The 18,636-nt window shown below is 37.9% G+C and overlaps 1 protein-coding gene across 3 annotated transcripts in view; it reads right to left on the bottom strand.

Moving 5' to 3' along the window:
* Window positions 1–18,636, bottom strand: part of scn5lab (sodium channel, voltage gated, type V-like, alpha b) — a 117,687-nt gene that overhangs the window by 10,785 nt on the left and 88,266 nt on the right. For all 3 annotated transcript variants that reach the window (XM_047811643.1, XM_027149489.2, XM_047811644.1), the window contains 4 exons: window positions 8,491–8,611; window positions 6,408–6,562; window positions 2,808–2,981; window positions 897–1,019 (listed from right to left, as the gene is read on the bottom strand). In XM_047811643.1, the coding sequence (XP_047667599.1) occupies window positions 897–1,019; window positions 2,808–2,981; window positions 6,408–6,562; window positions 8,491–8,611 (573 nt within the window). The remainder of the gene's footprint in view (window positions 1–896; window positions 1,020–2,807; window positions 2,982–6,407; window positions 6,563–8,490; window positions 8,612–18,636) is intronic.

Here is an 18,636-nt window from a genome sequence, read left to right as displayed (position 1 = left end):
ACTGATGGTTTATTATAATTTATCTTATTCAATATATCTGTTTATTATATAAGTCCAGGCTTCCATAATGGTATTCCTTTAGAATACTGTCAGAAAAAAAGAACATTTATTTAACGGCATATTAATGGGTTATATATGATTAATGTTATATGAATTGAAAGAGCTGAGTGATGTACATTTGCATACAAGACATTTACACTGAGCACATCATTATACAGAAATATACTGATGAATCCATAGTGCAGTAATTCTGAAATGTAATACTGGCAAGATGTTTCATTTCCATCTGGTGAAATCCGGATAATATACGAAGAACGCAGTGACAAATCTGTCAGACTGTGGATTGAATAGATCAGACATTATTTAAACTTAAAAGCAGAAGGATAATAACAGACGATGTGGACGTATTCAGAAATATTAGCTTTAGTGCTGATTGTGTTAAAGTATGGTCCAAATGAGTTCTTTTATTTTTATAAAGATTATTAGCATTTGGTAATAGCAGTAGTCTTAGTCTTTACATAACATTAATCAATTTTTGAGTGTGCACATTCACATTCCTCTTTATTTACATTCGCCTTATTTATCATTAATTAAGTGTTACATTTGAGCTGTTGTATCTGCAGATTTAATTTTATTAATTTTATTGCGGTCTAATACCTTAAATTGGCTCCTTATAATAGCCATACCTTGGTTCTGCTGTTTGTGTGTATGTATTGAGTTGTTTGTATTTACAATTTACCTTTTAATGTTTTTCATTTTTTCGTGAGAAATATGTACTAAATTTAAAAATGCATTGAATGTGCGGGGATAGCGTCAAACGACAAAGGACAGCGAAGTGGCAGATGGAAATAAAGAGAGAGAGAAAGAGAGAGAGAGAGAAACAGAGAGGCTCTTACCCTCATGCCTTCAAATCTGGATAGAGCTCTTAGTGGCCTGAGAGCCCTGAGGGTCCTAAGTGATTTGATGGCAGCCAAGTCAGAGTAGCCAAGTGTGTTGGCTACAAGGCTTACTAAAGACACCTAAAAGGGGCACAGAGAATGGAGGAGACAGAAAAGATAGAAATGCAGTATTAGCAAGCTGACAAATCCTGCCAGGCATAGGGTCCATGCTCTTCCTGTGGAAGTAAAAGGGAAGTCTTTCCTGCTTCTGAATCATGGTGCCTGGGTAAAAGAAGAGAAGTGTTAAATAGTTTTAACAGCTTTTTTGGCTGTTTCACAAGTTCCATGTATGATCAGTCCTGGAAAAACACAAAAGTTGTAAGTGCTGAACAGATAGGGAGAGAGAGAGAGAGAGAGAGAGAGTGTGTGTTTGTGTTTGTGTTTGTGTGTGTCAGCTTGGCAGAAGGCTTCAGAAAACCTGAGGAGGATGAAAATTTTTATTGAGTGACCTAACAATCGCTAATCTACTAAAAGCATCACTGTGTGCTTAAATGGCCCGGTTGTGGAACGGACCGGCCAGATAAAATCCTTACCCTCATGCCAGCAAAGCGAGATACGGCCCGTAGCGGCCTCAATGCCCGAAGCGTCCTTAGAACACGCAAGGTGCCAATTTGTTCATATTTGAAGGCACTCGCCAACAGGCCAATCACTGAAATCTGTGTAAATTGAAGTGTAGTTTGTTCAGTTAATTCCAAGATTATATTTTATTCCTCAAGATATAGTTGCATAATGACATTTCATTGGACAGCTACATAGAAAATGTACTAGTATAATGATCATTGTAGTATGATGCGCTTTCCTGATCTATTATCTACGGACCTTATTTTCATCTTCCAAGATTAAATCAAGCCCTTAAAAGAAAAGCCAGAGTGCCCTGTTTGTTGCCTTGTGCCAAGATATTTTATTAAGATATGGGGATGTTTTAGCCCATTGAGAGCAGCTGCTGAAAGTGAAATACTTATATTACATTCATAATAATTTATGAACAGTAAAGGCCGTCTGTTTCGGGATTCAGGGAGTAAAAGCTTGGGTTTTTCTTTTGTCCTTGGAGAATTATAACAAGCACAGGAGAAGCATTTGGTCTCGTGCATAATATTTGCGAAGATATTAAAAGAATGTTAAGGGGTTAATATTGCTATACAAGACCGTCTGCTTATTAGCATTTTTTTTACGTGTGTGTGCTCTAATTGGCTCTTTTATAGCTTTCACTGTTATAGCCTACACAGTACAATGTCATGCAATATACAGTCCCGTTTTTTCCTCTCTCCACTGCCAGATACGAAATATAGCTGTGGTATTATGAGGCTTTGGTTTGGGCAATAAGTACATGCATGTAATATGTATATGTAACGTAAAGTACACGATTACATACTTTAAATGTGTATTTTAAATATTCTGCTAAAAAAATGACATGAAACAGTAACAGTAAATTATATAATAAAAACGCTTATAAAAATGTCTTTGTAGTTAATCAGTTTCCTCTCACACTGAAAATATGAGAAAAATCTAAGCTTTCATTTAGGTAGATTTAGTCTATTATAATAAAAATGCTATTCAAATAAAATGTAAATGAAATTTTAGGATTCAGTACAATTTAAACAAAACTAGTTACGTCCAATTACGTTAACGATCCACAGAAAATATGACAAGGTAAGTTTCCATTTCAATTTTACTTGACTGTTTAGAAACACTAACGTGGCTTCCTGTTTCACTGTGATTTAATTTTATTATAAGTGGAAATTAACCATAAAGACAGTTTTATGACTTTTTTTTAAACCCAAGGCTATCAATAATTCTTCAGCCAACTTTATGTTTAATATTCTAATTCACACATCAACTAAATTAAGAATGAAATCAAAAATCACTTACATCTACAATTAGAAAGTCAAGCCAGCACCAGTAGTTGGTGAAGTACTTCTTAAAGCCATATGCGAGCCATTTCAGGACCATTTCCAGGATGAAGATGTAGGTGAAAATCTTGTCTGCAAACTCAAGCACAGTCTTGGCCACTTTTCTCTGTTCAATATAAATGTCTTCAAATGCCTGTCCCCGGGAAAAGAAAGGACAGAGATGGAGTTAGTGTGTGTGTGTGTGTGTGTGTGTGTGTGTGTGTGTGTGTGTGTGTGTGTGTGTGTGTGTGTGTGTGTGTGTGTGTGTGTGTGTGTGTGTGTGTGTGTGTGTGTGATAGCAGTAAGTTAAAAGTAATCCAACATACAGTAGTTTATGTGACAGCATCTGTAAGCTAAATATGTACTGCTGACATTCAATGACCCCACGTTCTTGCTAGAACTGCTGGGCTGTCTAACGCCTTTGACATTAATAAGCACAGACAGAGAAGTGACAAGGAAAACACTGGCTAGCGTGTCACTGAATCTCCACAGCCTTCCACATCATTGTGCTGGGCGAGAATGACTAACTATTCACTTCTATGCTCTGACATGGGTCTTTTTCTAAAGGAGGTACTATATAACACTCAGCACAACTTTATTTTACAGTTCACTTAAGTAAGGGATACTGGGCTGGTAATGAAATAATCGACATTTTGAACAGGAGGTACTTTTAACACTCGGATACTGATAAATAGGAAATCCCTGTGTTTTGAATGTTCGTATATTATTCTTATTCTTAAAGCATTCTGTTACATTTAATGTTGTCGTCAAAAAAGCAGGCACCTATTAGCCTAACAAGGTAAAAAAAAAAACGGCTCATTGTTACTGAGAATATGGAAAGCCCAAGGCTTTGCCCTGTGGTGAAAACTTGACTGTTACACAACACAGACACTGGAGAATGCTTCCATAAATAATAAATGAAGGCAAGAATCTTTGACATCAATGATTCTGTTTTTCTTGTCTTTTGTTCTTGTATTTTTAATAGATGTGTTATTAGTATTAAGTTGTGGACCTAGACCAGGGGTCGGCAACCTGTGGCTCCGGAGCCGCAAGTGGCTCTTTCATCCCTCTGCTGCGGCTCCCTGTAGATTTGGAAAATAAATATTCAATTTAAATGTATTTTATTTTAGTTAGTTAGTTTTTAAAAAAAATGTAATTCTACATTCTAAGATTATGATGTTCTTGTAAAAAAAAAATGTGTTTAATTTTTTTGTCGCTCAAAATATGCGTCATAACTGCCGACTTGCGAAATCCGACACAGAAGCAGACGCATTTTTTGGTTTGCTGCAGCCGGCAAGTTAAAATTTGATGTCATGAATACAAAGAGGACTCACTTAGACATTGAACATTTTATTTGAAAGTAACCTTCAACCCATCGTCTTTTTTGTTAAGGTTGGTTCAAACTGTTCAAAATATTTTTGTTTGCTTGCAGAAATAAAATTTTGTTTACTCTGTAGCAGTTCATTGATTTCATAAATGCAACACACTACAGTTTTCTCTACATTTTCCATAAAGTTAAAAAACGACATGCAGTGTTATCTTCATTTTAGATGTCAAAGGGTTTTGTGGCTCCCTGTGTTTTTTTTTCTGTGGGAAATGGGTCCAAATGGCTCTCTGAGTGTTTAAGGTTGCCGACCCCTGACCTAGAGGTTAAGTTGTTGGACAAACAATCGGAAAGTTGTGAGTTCAAATCCCAGTTCCACCAAGTTGCCACTGCTGGGCCCCTGAGCAAGGCTCTTAATCCTCAATTTCTCAGCTATATAACAATGAGAAATAAAAAGTATCCAAAAAGCGTCTACCAAAATGGCATAAATGTAAAAAAATGTAACAAAACTATGTGAAGTGCTAGGTAAGCATGAACTGTTGCATTAATAAGTATGTGCTACAGGCCCATTGTTCTCTGTAACCCCTTCTATCTCAAACACTTTTGTGGCACTTATTAGCAATAAACAATTCAAATAAATGAAAAAGGTAATCTTTTTTATTTTTATTTTATTTGACTCTCATATTAGAAGGAGTACTTTAATATAAGCCTGAGATGTAAATTATAGACGCTGGTGTTCGAAGCTGGTGTATAAAAATAAATCAACACCTTCTGACCAATCAGAATGAAGAATTCAGCAGCAATTTGGTATGATGTGAAATCATTCATTCATATCTAGATTCACAAGTTAAGATATCTGGAGCTGCTATCATCTTTAATAATGTTGTGGATATCTGGCAAAAAGATACCGCAGGTCAGCTCTGGATATCTTGACTTACAGTACCACTGCAAGACATTCAAAACACCCTGCACCATAACATGCACAATATCCAAATTAGAGCACAATACAGTGAGTCATTAAGAAAGTCAGCACTAAGCATCTGTTGCAATTTGCCTACCCACTGGTTTCAGCAAAGTTAGCTTTTTCCACCACCCCCCACCCCGGGTTTTTTTCCGCTTACTTTGCTTTTCATACGTGATCGTTCAACTCTGTATGAAAGAGCAGCTGTTTGCTGAGGAGGTGTTGGTAAATGCCACCAAAATACCAGGCAGTCTAGTTCACCTGGCATCCAGGCCTTCAGACAGGCCAGTGGCATTAGCCTCTCTTTGTGAGTCACTCACTAACAAAAGGCACTCTTGTGCAGTTAAGAAGGTTCTGCACAGTACGAAAGTTAAAGGTTTTGCAACATTACACAGTAGTGGTGGACTTTTTTTTGCTCTGACATTTCATGACTCCTTTTTTAAAGAAAGGCATCTGTTGGTGGTTAAAGAAAATGTGTGTTGTATAGATCACTCAGCTCACGGCAAGGCTTTCAACATGATCTTTGCTTTACAGTGGAAAACTTTCCCAGCATTGTCAAATCCCCTAGAATCTTCTAGCTGGTCAGCCACTTCCTCAGTGTGAAATCAGATCATTTTGAAAGAGATTATTGCTCAGCATCTCTAGTGGCCTGTAGCATCTGCTAAAACTGATTAGCATCAGCTGAGAGCTGTGCTGTGTCGTTGCTCTCTCATTAAGATATGACCACCAAGCAGGAAGTGTGGCTATTCTAGCTAACTAACAGAGAACCCTCTGGAAACTTTTCCAGGTTCAGCCTTATTATGAAGTCATGAGCCTCGTAACTTTAATTGACTCAAGCTACAGTGCAGGACTATCGTTTTTCTAACTGCTTCTTTTTCCAGAAGACCTGACAAACAGTGGCAGTGTGGTGCCCGGGAGGTTTCGAGACTTTACACACAAGCTGTATACTGTTCTTGCTCTGACATTTATTGACTCCTTTGTGGAGAACTCATAAAAGAGCCACTACTGGCGGTGAAATACTGAATGTTCAGTCGTTTACTGGTCCTGCACGAAACAATTTCCGTAATCTATGAAAAAATACTGCAGCAAATCTATTACTTTTGCCAATTTAGTAAAAATGTTGGTGTAATTATAAGGATGATTATTGGAGGCATATTTTCTGTCTCGAGTAAACAGATTTTCCTGAATAAACATTACAATTAAGTTCCACATTACATGAATTGTACTGTGGTATTTAATATTTTGCATTAGGTTAAATGTAACATTTGAGTATTTTTTGTGTCGGCTGTGCTCACCAGAGCTCCACTGCTCAGCAGGATCATGAAGATAATGAATGATTCGAACCAGCTGTGCTCCACTATTTGATAGCTAGTCTTCCTGAGCTGCCACCACACCTTGCCCGGACCCACACTGGTGTCGATGTCACAGCATTGGAAATGACGGATGCACACTAGCAAGGGAACACAGGAGAATACATCAGTTATACATAAAGTGTTTGAGAATAAAAATTAGAAATCTTACTGTGTATGATTAAAAAAGAGAGCATGAATTAACAAAAACAAACAGGTCCTGTTATTATTATTATTATTATTATTATTATTATTATTATTATTAGTAGTAGTAGTAGTAGTAGTAGTAGTAGTAGAAGTAGTAGTAGTAGTAATAGTAGTATATTACATATGTTCACTAATTACACACTTGAGTTGGTCAGTGATACATGGCTGGTTTTTGACATGAACCCAAGCAGCATCACCGACTCTTTAAAAGCCTTCCATCTATAACAATAGGTCGCTAGCATAAAATCATGTTTGAGCCTCCCCAGGGCGTCGAAGTGTCTCCATTACCGGCATTTGAGCTTCTCAAAATTAACTTATTGCCTGTAAACTTAATAACAGAATTATGGTAGCAGGGTCTTTTCAATTCAATTTGTACTGATGCTCCAGCTCTCAGTAGGAAGCCTTAGACATTTTAGCACCCCTGTATCATCATTTGTCAAGCAATTAACAGTTATCAAAGTAAAAAAAAATCACACAGCTCAAGGACTATGGCAAATACTGAGAGTTATTCAGCCTGATCTGATTTGGCAGCGAACATGCTAAGAACACAAAATACCAGTACCAGCTTTTTATGACACCCCTTGTGTCAGATATTGGTCAATTCTCTTTGAAACTAAAGATACTATTGCCAATTAAGAGCACATTTTCTTGGATGTTGTCCTGTTATTGCTTCAGTTGTATGTAACTCTACCCTCCATGCATTTGTTGAATGTTGTATTCGATGTTAGTATAATTTAAACAAGCAGGTTATACATAAAGGTTACATGTAGAGGAACGAGTTTAGTATACACAAATGTTTCAGAATGTATTGTAGACATTTTTCAAAATGCAAACTACTTTCAAGAATCCCATCTACACTAGCTTACTGTATTATTATTATTATTATTATTATTATTATTATTATTATTATTATTAAAGCTGTTTTAACAACTTATTCGGAACTTCTTTGGGTTAACCCGCATTGCGTACAGTGGTCACCACAATTTTCTCCTGATTTGTCAATGTCCAGGCTCTCTCCTATCACATGGAAGCTACCAGCTCGGGAGGGTGAATGTTAGCGAACCCACTGAATCGTTTTGACCTGCTGGTTTACAAAGCATATCTTAACCAAACACATATGTGTTCAGTTACACCACATGACCAATTAAATCATACTAACGTAAGTGATATTTTAGTCAATTCATCTTTAAACAGTGACAACAATGACTAGTTCTTAGAGAAGTTTCATGACCATGTAAATCATGATTTTGTTATGATTCTGGCTTAATGCCAGTGAATGAAATACACATATAAAGGCATGTATATAAGGAAACCAACTGAGAGCATACTACTGTAAAATAATGCTTATATGAGTATGTAACTTTATTTGTGTATGTGTTAACTTTATGTAATAATTTCAAAGGTATATATATATATATATATGTATTGACAACCTGACCTGATTGGTCAATCGATGGGTGCGAAATTGAATATGCAGCATCAGTCATCATATTCCCGGGGCGGTATTGTATTGTTTCAATACTGACAGACATTTTTAGATCTTTGCTGACACAGGATACACCATTTGTACCTTTTAAAAGTCAGTTAATTGTTTGACGTCTTATATCAAATAGCCCTTGAAGGTGAAGCCAACGATGTGTTCTTGTGCCAAACGTAAGTGCATAATCTCTGGCAACTCAGCAAGATACAGTAGCAAGATAGCAGTGATGTAATAATAAATATATTCACTGTGTGATTGCTGTGAAATATGAAATATGCTTGATGACCTGCATGATTTTATCACAATAAACACTCTCTTTCTGGCATTATATAATGTACTTACCATCAGGAACACAATTTTCCGGGTCCATGTCCTCCTCTGCCAACTCAGAGTATTCATCTTCCTCCTCTCCAGGCTTTCGGAGGTCAATTGTGCTGCCCTCGGATAGGCTGATGTCGTCACTCTGAAAGCCAAGTGAACCAATCAGTCTACTGATTGCTTCTGTAACATGTCTAAATGCTGGTTCTTACAAGACACTTGTGCTGAGAGTTGAAAACACAAGTGCTATCCGATAAGCTGTGGCTTTACTTTATTATTTTATTCACAGGGCTGAATATTTCTGCATCCTTAATAAACAGTGTTACTAAAAAGCACAAAGTACTCTTTAGTTCTAGAGTAGGCATGATTTAAGCTCACAGACAACCAACAGCCTATCCTGTTCACCACATTCTTTTGACATATGAATCAATATATGATTATAAATTATGTTTTGTGGTATTAAAAAAGAGATAACTGAAAAGTTATTGTGAGTGTTGTGAATAGAAATATTGTAGATTGCTATTGAAATGCACACAGTATTTATAAAGATGTCATGACCTAATCACTACTGCAGAAATCCCATTGAGGGTATTAAAGTCCTGGTTAGTTTAGACAGGATGCAAGTTTATAAATGATTGCTTTTTTTGGTCCAAAAATCAGTCTATTATGTGGGTTAGAAAACAGACAAAAAAAAGCAACAAACCAGAACGATCCCTGATCCAAAATCAGGGGGAAAAGGGATAGGTCAAAAACTAGGAAATGCTTCACATGGAACCAAGACTAGATAACAAAGCTTGAGCTTTTGCAATGGCACTATGACATGGTAAAGTATAAATAGGTATCAAATAATGAATAAAGGGTGAGACAGAACAGGTGAACATAAAACTATGGGAACAGACATCAGTGGGAACCAGATTATTCAATTGACTGCACTATTAGTGTGTATTTCATTATATCTACATTGGACATAATGGGATAAAATCATCAGTGAGGTAATAACAAGCGTATATGTTTGTCAAAAAGATAACAAGCTTAGATGTTTGTCAGAGAGCACTTAGAAATCAATGAAAATTATAATTAATGTCAATATATAGTTTTACATGGCAATTCAGATGCCATTTTACCTAGTCTAAGGTTTCAGGTGAGGATCTGATAACATTCAGGATCAAGAGCTGATACATTTTCTTATCATTGTACAAAAAAAAATTTCACAACAGTCACATGATACAGCTTTATCAAACCTAAAAAGATGAAGCAGATTAAATTAATTGCAATGCAATAAGTAATTGCTACGTTAACACTCTACCAACATGCGTTCTGGATGATTTTACTGAAGCCACCATTGTTTCATATAAGTTTGCAAACTGCCTTTGTAAGCACAGTCACTGCCTTCATTTCAGGAGTGTTTGCAGGATTGATATATCACCCACAGTGTATGAACAGCACACAGAGCTGATATTTATTTGAGTTGGGGGTTAGCACATGTTCGTGTGCACATTTGGGATCTGCTCAAGCATCGATTCGGCACCATTGCCAAGGTCTTCCCCCTTGAACAACTCACATGAGGCGAAAGCTATTCAGGCTGTTATGTGGCAGTGTTGTAGTGCTGACGTGAGTGTCTGATGAAACCTAATACACCTCGTTGCCCTCCCTTGTTTGTGAGACCCTGTGCATGACATTTTTGCCCCTGGACTCTCTGGCGCAATAAACAGCTGACACCATTTCAACACGGCTAGACAATATAGCTTGAGGTGGAAGGTGAGGAATTTCTGGTTTACAAGCCTAATTACACGAAGTTTGCAAGTGAATCATCGTATCATCTGCGAGAGACTTTTCGTGCATGCATAAGTGTGCAACAATTCAGACTAAAATGCATGGCCATGATGTTCTGCTCCTAACTGAAGAGTGATGTATTGAAATACAAGAGAATTAATTAATGCAAATTTTCCCCATCTGTAGTGCTAAGCTATTAACAAAGCTGCAGAAGCTGAGGAAGGACAGTGTGGGTTCGGAAGGAGGACAGAAAGAAGAGGAAAGATAAAATGAGGAGCCTGGGCAGCTGTGGAAATGATGTGCATCCTTCCTGACATGAGGCTGCTGTGTCTTGGTTTCGCATTAAAGCAGAGGGAAATGTGGCGTGGCAGTGCCTCGGAACAGTGGAGGAGGTGAGAATAAGCTTGAATCCACACCAACCAAATGGGAGCAGGAAATTATGCATTGTCACCACAGTGTAAGATCATCAGAATATCCCAGATATATTAATTAAATACCACTGTGTCATGGGCTTACATGTACATGTCAGGTAACAAGCAATGACTGTTGCTTCTAACATATATTGTAAACTGATTTCATGCAGAAAATCAGACAGTGACATATGAGAACAGGCTATAAACAACATTCATGTGTTATATCTATGTGTCTGAATAAGCAAACCATTTTTCCATTCTTTACTACTCTGGGATCATGACACTGTGTTCTGGGCATTGTAATGGTTCTTTCAAGATCCACTGAGAGGGGCTAAGGTGTCACAGCATCTCTTGATGCACTCACCTGCCCACACAGGCCACAGGCTTCCTCCTCTAACAATAAACAGAAGCCTTCACCAAGCCAACCTTTATTCAAACGACATACACATACAGTGGAGGCTCTGAGGATCAGTTTTCCCATCTGTCTCACCAAAGAGTGAGAGACAAATGAAAAATCGCCCATTATAGGATTTAATGTGATTGAATTGTAATTGAACACGGTTGCAGCAGGTCCTCAATGGAGTGATGATAATACAGTGCCAAGCACACAGTGATACTGTCGCCTGTCGTACATGCAGCCTTTCATAAAGTCCTTAGTCCAGGTCAGTGTAAGTGAAGCCACTGACTCTAGGCTATTGTCATCTTTATGTGATGGCTTTTATGCCGTGTTAAGATACAGAACTTCCACACATCCAGGAGCAACCGCCAGTTAATGGCCCTTTCTCGTTGGCACGACATGCATGTGTGGAATTCAAACACTGACCATGGTAGAGTTTCACATTCCAGCACCGCTGACCAAAACAAAAGCCCTATAAATATCAATGCAGGAGTGCAAGGGCCTGCAGCATGCCATTCAACAATGGAGCCAAATGAAATCAGACCTATAGACAGTGTGTTGTGTTGTCTGCCAGGCTCTCTGCCATGGTGGATCAGGGTTTATGAAGGTACCCAGACAGAGGTTTACTGCTAGGGAGGAGTAAAAGCAACAACAGGACAAAGCAGCAACCAGCAAAACAGCCACTTAAGCTTGACCTGGAAGAAATTTATCAGAGGATTAACCCAGAGCATGAATATAACCGGCTTAAAAGACATTAGGAGATGCAGAATTTTAAATGTATGTCACAAGGCGTCTGAAAGACTACAAAGTACAAAAAGCATCAATAATACGATCAAATCAGACGGTGCCATCGGGTTATTCGAAACTACAACCTTTAGAGTGTACAACATTGTGGTCAGTATTATAGTCAGCAAATGCTGTATAGAACATATCCATTGTGCATTACGCTTGTTTACGGAACACACTTCTGATCTAATTTGCAGAAGCATTTAGTGATGGCGCCGTGGCAAGTCTAGCACAGTGCCACATTTAAGCCTACCTTTGTGGCTAATGTAAATTTCCTGCTTTGATTATTACAGAAAGCATTAAACAGACTAAAAGTTTCAGAACTTTTTCCCCTTATTTTGCATATAAACGTTTTAAAAATTCGATCTAAGTGGGAGGGAGAATACAAGAATGCAAACATAAAAACCAGCACTAAGAAAACCAAGAAACAAGACAAAACAGTAAGAAAACAAAATTATGGCAAAATAATCATAATTTTAACAATTGTAATAAAAATAAAAAAACAACAGCCTTCATTTGGTGTGTACATGTTTGTGGAATGTAGATAGGTGTTGTATGCCTGTGGCTCTGTATTTCGTCTAGACGGGTAAAGTCTTGCTATGATTAGTTATTCTTTATATAGAAGGGAAAAAAAAGAGTTCACTGATGTAAATAGGTGATGAGTGATGCCCAGACAGAATCAATACCGAAGTTTTATTGTGATAGATTTCACAGTATACACCAATACAATATTGCCATAACAATAAAAACACCTGCCTAATATTCTATACCTCTCTCATGTGCAGCCAAATTAGCTCTGACCCACAGAGTCAGTTGTATCTGCCATCAAGACATTAGCAGCAGGTACCAGTAAGTTGCAAGGTTTGAGCTTCATGGATCAGACTTGTTTGTCCAGCACATCCCACAGATGTTCCTCAAACCATTCTGTGGCAGGGTGCATTATCCTGCTGAAAGAGGCCACCGACATTAAGGAATCCCATGAAGGCGTGCATTTGGTTTTCAGCAATGTTTAAACAGTTGGTCCGTGTCAAAGATACTTCCACATGAAAGCCAGGATCCAAGGTTTCCCAGCAGAATACTGTCTAGAGCATCACACTGTCTCCTGCCCATAGTGCATCTTGGGGCTCTGTATTCTCCAGGTGAGAACATCTGGCTGTCCATTTGATATAAAAGTGATCAGGATTCTTCAGACCAGGCCACCTTCTTCCAGTGCTTCATTGTCTAGTTCTGTTGCTCATGTTCCCATTGTAGATGCTTTCAGCCGGGAACAGGGTCACCACCGGTGCTGTGACCAATCTGTGGCTACACAGCACCATATATAGCCAGCTGCGACGCACTTTGTGTTCTGACACCTTTCTATCATAGCCAGCATGAACTTTTTCAGCAATTTGTGCTACAGTAACTCTTCTGTTGGATCGAATCAGACAGGCTAGCATTCACTCCCCACACTCATCAGTGAGCCTTGGGCACCCATGACCCTGTCACTGGGTCACCATTTGTCCTTCAAGAGCTGACTGTTCACTTGCTGCCTAATATATTCCACCCCTTGACATCTGCTATTGTAACGAGATAATCAATGTCAATCAATTCACCTGTCAGTGGTTTTAATGTTATGGCTGATCAGTGTAGAGTCAGTTTGCACACTTTGTTTGCTTACTTTGCCATTGCTAAAGCTGGCATTCTGCACCATTATCCACTCTCTATGTGCATGTGAAATCTGTAACTTGCTTATTTCACATTGAAAAATCTATTTAATTTGTCCGTCTTGCAAATGGATTTAAAACATCAATAACTTTCATTGATGTAAGAAATCTGTAAATAAATTCAAAGTATATGGAAAAAAGGGATGGAGGATTTATAAGGAGTATAATCCCCCCCCCCCCCCAAAAAAAATCGATCCTTAAGTGTGATTTGTTATTTACTTTACTAACATGTGCTGTGCAGTTGAGGACATCTCTCATGTATAAGTCAGTATAACTTAATAATCAAACACACACAGAAAATCCCACCTGGTCCAGATCATATCATATTTATCTAAACAAACACATCCAAAAAAAAAAAAAAATGAAATCAGTGTTATTGGGATTTAAATTGCACAGACGAATATCCCTTGTTATATTTGAGAAGGAGTGATGCCAGACCAAGTACACAAAATCTACACAGACTTAAGAAGAAATACTGATGCCTCATGACTCAGCTGCTTTTTATGACCATCCAGACAAACATGCACCCCCAGGGACAGATTCAAACACATTGCCATATAATTTTTTTAGCCTTTCGCTTTACCTTTTTGACAATGCAAGCTCCAGTTAGACTTTTCGCCTAAATACCACATAATTTTAATTCAGGCTTAAAGGTCATCTGGTCAAAATTGGGAATAAAAGCACTTCATCTGTATCATACTGTATCACCATATATCTTGCTCATTAACTAAGGAAAACTGAAAATACTTTAATATACAGTATTAGAAGGTTATAGGCAGCCAGCTTGTTTTGCCTTGTCTTGCCTTGTCTTGTCTTGCCTTGCCCTGCCTTGCCTTGTCTTGCCTTGCCCTGCCTCGCCTTGCCTTGTTTGTATGATACATGAGACATTCAGTTCTGATTGTAATGATTTCAGTCTAGAGTGAGAGGCTTGTGAGCTCTGTCTCTCTGTCATGCTCTGTTGTTACACTGTATGACCAGATAGGATGTTTTCCCCCACATTTACTTACATTAAACTGTCGGGTAAATATGAGTGAAATAGGATGCCATAATAAGTGTGCTGCATTGTTGTGCCATTGGGCATCTTAAGAGCTTAGGAGAATTCAGCTTGGCCAATTTGTTAGGTACATTCTTTATAAAAGTCATTTATTTTATGGCTCATTGCAATAAGTAACTACACAAGGGAGAGTTTAAGACTAATTGTTTTTGTTACAAGCAGGCAAAAGAGGATTAATATTCTATATTTTTAATAGTTGCTAAAAGCACATTTGGGGTAAAAAAATGACCTTATTCGTTAGTGTTATAATAGTATCAGTATTTCTGCCTATTGTACCTCTTCATTGGAATTTCTATTCATATATATATATGTATATCTTAATGACGTCAGTTTGATACTACAGATGTAAATGTAAAACTCTATGCAAATAAGAAACAACTTGATTTATATTCACTATTCACTATATTGGTGTCACCCAGACTAGGATGGGTTCCCTTTTGAGTCTGATTTATCCTCATGTTGTCTCCCCTGTCGCTCTGGCTTGCTCATTAGGAATACATTTAAATCTATATCTGGATTTCTGCAAAACTTCTGGATGACAATATCCACTGTTCAATGCACTATATAAATAAAACTATTAGTCGGTCTCTTCCAGGATGACTGCCCCGCTTCTGCCCCTATCCACAGAACATGAGCGCTCACTGAATGCTTTTATTAGAATAAAAATAGTATAAATTATGTACTATGGACTTTGCAGTCAACAGATCTTAACCCACCTATGAGAGTTTTTATGAGTGAGAGTTAATGCTCTCTAACATCATCAAAACACCAACTGAGAGAAAATATTTAAATTCCAGAGGCTTGTAGAATCTATGCCAAGGAACATTAAAGCTGTGCTGGTCGCTTGTCATGAACAAATGCCTTACTAAAGCACTTTATGTTGAGTTTTTCTTTAACATGTCAACTGTCTGGAAATATATATACTGTATATATATGTGTGCTAATGCGTGAGATTGAAGTTGGTAGTACTTTCCATTTAGTTATGCATGTCCCTAGTGGTTCGTGGTTCTAATGGGAGAGAGAGAGAGAGAGAGAGAGAGAGAGAGAGAGAGAGAGAGAGAGAGAGAGAGAGAGAGAGAGAGAGAGATATTGCTCATTGCAAGATGGGATGTTTTTTCCCATTATTCCCAATGCCATTGGTGTGTTTAGTTCCGGGATACCAAGAAGCCAAAAGGCACATTAGATTAGTGTACAGCAAAGAGAGAAATCAGGGAACATAGGACCATCAGACCAAAGCCATTGAGAGGACAAAGCAGTGGAAGAGATTGTGGGGTGCAGGTGCACTAAAAGATAAAAGAGAGGAAAGGTGTGGAGAACAGGTAAATGAAAAGATAAAAGATGTAGAGGGAGACAGAATGAGGCAGAACAGGTGTACAGAAAGATTAAAGTGAGAGAACAAACATCAGCTGGCTCAGAAACATGTCTAGTCAGGTGTGCAGGAGGAACACGGTCACGTGCTGGAGTCAAGGACGGTGGCCTAGATTACACTGCCTCTCTGATCAAGAATGGTTTCTGTATGATCAGCAAAAAGCGCTGTTACTGGCTGTTCTAGCAAATGCATACATATTTAGAGCGTCTATTGTTGGATATGTCATTTCTTCCATTTTAGCGTGATAGTGTGATCAGTGAAACTTGGGCTCACACACTACTTTTAGATTTTGTACAATATTTTTTCATGTTGTGTTTGACTAGTCACATATACTATATCAATTTGCAGCTGTTATTTGGTAAAGAACATACTGTACAAAAGCCAAACGAGCATCCCAAAGCTTTGGTTTTGTAGATACAAATATGGCTTTTTCTTCCATTGTGGTTAAGTGTAATGAGTAATCGATAACTTATGTGACTCGTCTAACATCGTACATTGTTCAGGATACACTCGGGAATGTGCAAGTAAGCTATCTGAGAAATACAGATCAAAATTTGATTACAACACCTGTACATATGCATGTAGGTCAGATTCATGTTGATACATTTCCATTCATTTGCTTATAGTTGCTCCAAGATGACCACTTGACCTCAGGGTAAAATTTATTCTCTTTCAAAAAGCAGGCCATACTTATGTTCAGTTTATGGGCTGGCGGATTAGGTTTAAAAAAGAGTAGCTTTTACCCTGTCTTTACAGAAAATGTCACAACGCTGTCTTTTATGTACCAAAGGGAGGCTTGAATTGCATTTGCCATGTGGAAATGTGTCTGCTGAAAAGAATGTCATTACAGCAACAATCTGAGCAGTCTGTGCACACAATAAAACTATACCGAAGAATTGTATTTCAAGAGCTATAGCTCAGAAATACAATAACATATTTCTTTTAATAAATCTCCCTTCATCCATAATTTTTTAAACAGTCATTATACTTATTGTAGAGTTCAAAGCTCTCTAATCCAGATGTTTATCACCTGGATTTTTTTCTTTTTTTTACCAGTCATTTAATTATAAGGAATTATAAGTAATAAAATATGACAGGAAACTAATCAATGATGGTGTGGTGTGTTTTGGAATGATAAGTGTTTTATTAATTAAAAAAACGACATGTTATAATAGTTCATACTTGATGTCCAGTTTAATAGGAACGCCTGCTAATTTATGCAGTTATCTAATCATGTGGCCGATCATGCACAGTGCAAAATAATGAGATGCATGTAATATTCACTTCAGCTATCAGAATGGGATGAAAAGTGAGTGTGATCAGAGGGTCAAAGCTAGGTCAGACCTACAGAATATTATTCAGGTGGATGTAATATGGCTGATCGGTGTGTGTGTGTGTGTGTGTGTGTGTGTGTGTGTGTGTGTGTGTGTGTGTGTGTGTGTGTGTCTTATCTTTTATCTTACATATTTATATATATACTGTGTATATATGGAAATAAAGATTCTCACTTACTGTACATGGACAACAATAATATATTAATCAGTTATTTCCAAGTACATTTGGCATCTATATTAAATAGTTTTCCCTGCTTTTATTGCACAGTACTGTAGATTGCTAACATTTAAAATGTGCATATTTGCATGTGAGTTTGCACTGTACGTGTCATGTAAATCTGAGTGTCGCTGTGTGCCAGGGAGGTGTGGGTAGATCAGTGGTCTCTGTTTTTTTTTTTTGGACTCCCTGCCTCATCAAGCAATATGACCTTATGAAAGAGAGCAACCCTGCAAGGGCATGTGCTTACACAACCAGATGCATGGTGGGTGCAAGAAGGAAAGCCTCAAGCACAAGGCAGCAAAGCTCTCACATCACGCACATGCCAAGACGCCGAACACTGGCATGCTCGACCGAGGACAAGGCATGAGCCAGCGGCAGCCAGGGGCCAATGCGCCGCTGATCTGCTGATAACTGTATAAAAAGAGAGTGGGTTTGTTATCTGACCTCTGGAGAGCTGCTCTATACCTCTCAAGTTCAATGGCTTTGCAATTTACAGACCCAATGAACTGTGTGTGTCAGGGTGTATCAATTGCATCAATTAGCATTTGATACGTTACCATCTACCAGCATAACAATGTGGATTAAAATAGAGTCTGATGTTAATTTAGATTTGCGACATAAAAACAACTTTAATGGCAATGCAGAATGTGTGTTTCATGAGATAAATCTGCCTCAATCATTTCGTAGTCCATTCCAGATAGGGGTGAGGATGAGTGAGGGAGAAGCTCCGGACCAAATGAATGGACAAATAATTCTTTCCAGGAAGGTACACTGAAATGATACAGCTATTTTTTTCTTTCTTTCTTTCTTTCTTTCTTTCTTTCTTTCTTTCTTTCTTTCTTTCTTTCTTTTTTAAAATTAATTAATTTATTTATTCATTTAGGGGTCAGGAGCAATGTCTACTCAAATAAAATGACTCAGGAGAAGGCAAAAACACAAAACAAGAAAAAAAATCCTTTCTGTGTGGGTGTTCAGAATTGCAGTTCATGTGGAGTGAAAGCTCTCGTCTGCCTGATAGCCACTTATTAGGCTCCCTATGCATGGCTCTCTTTCACCAGGAAAGCAAGCCATGAACTGCCCTGGAGGAACAGAGTGGGCAAGATAGGGAGGAAAAAGGAGAA

Source organism: Tachysurus fulvidraco, chromosome 3 (assembly GCF_022655615.1).
Source record: "Tachysurus fulvidraco isolate hzauxx_2018 chromosome 3, HZAU_PFXX_2.0, whole genome shotgun sequence".
NCBI lineage: Eukaryota > Metazoa > Chordata > Actinopteri > Siluriformes > Bagridae > Tachysurus > Tachysurus fulvidraco.
This window is presented reverse-complemented; position numbering and strand designations above follow the sequence as displayed.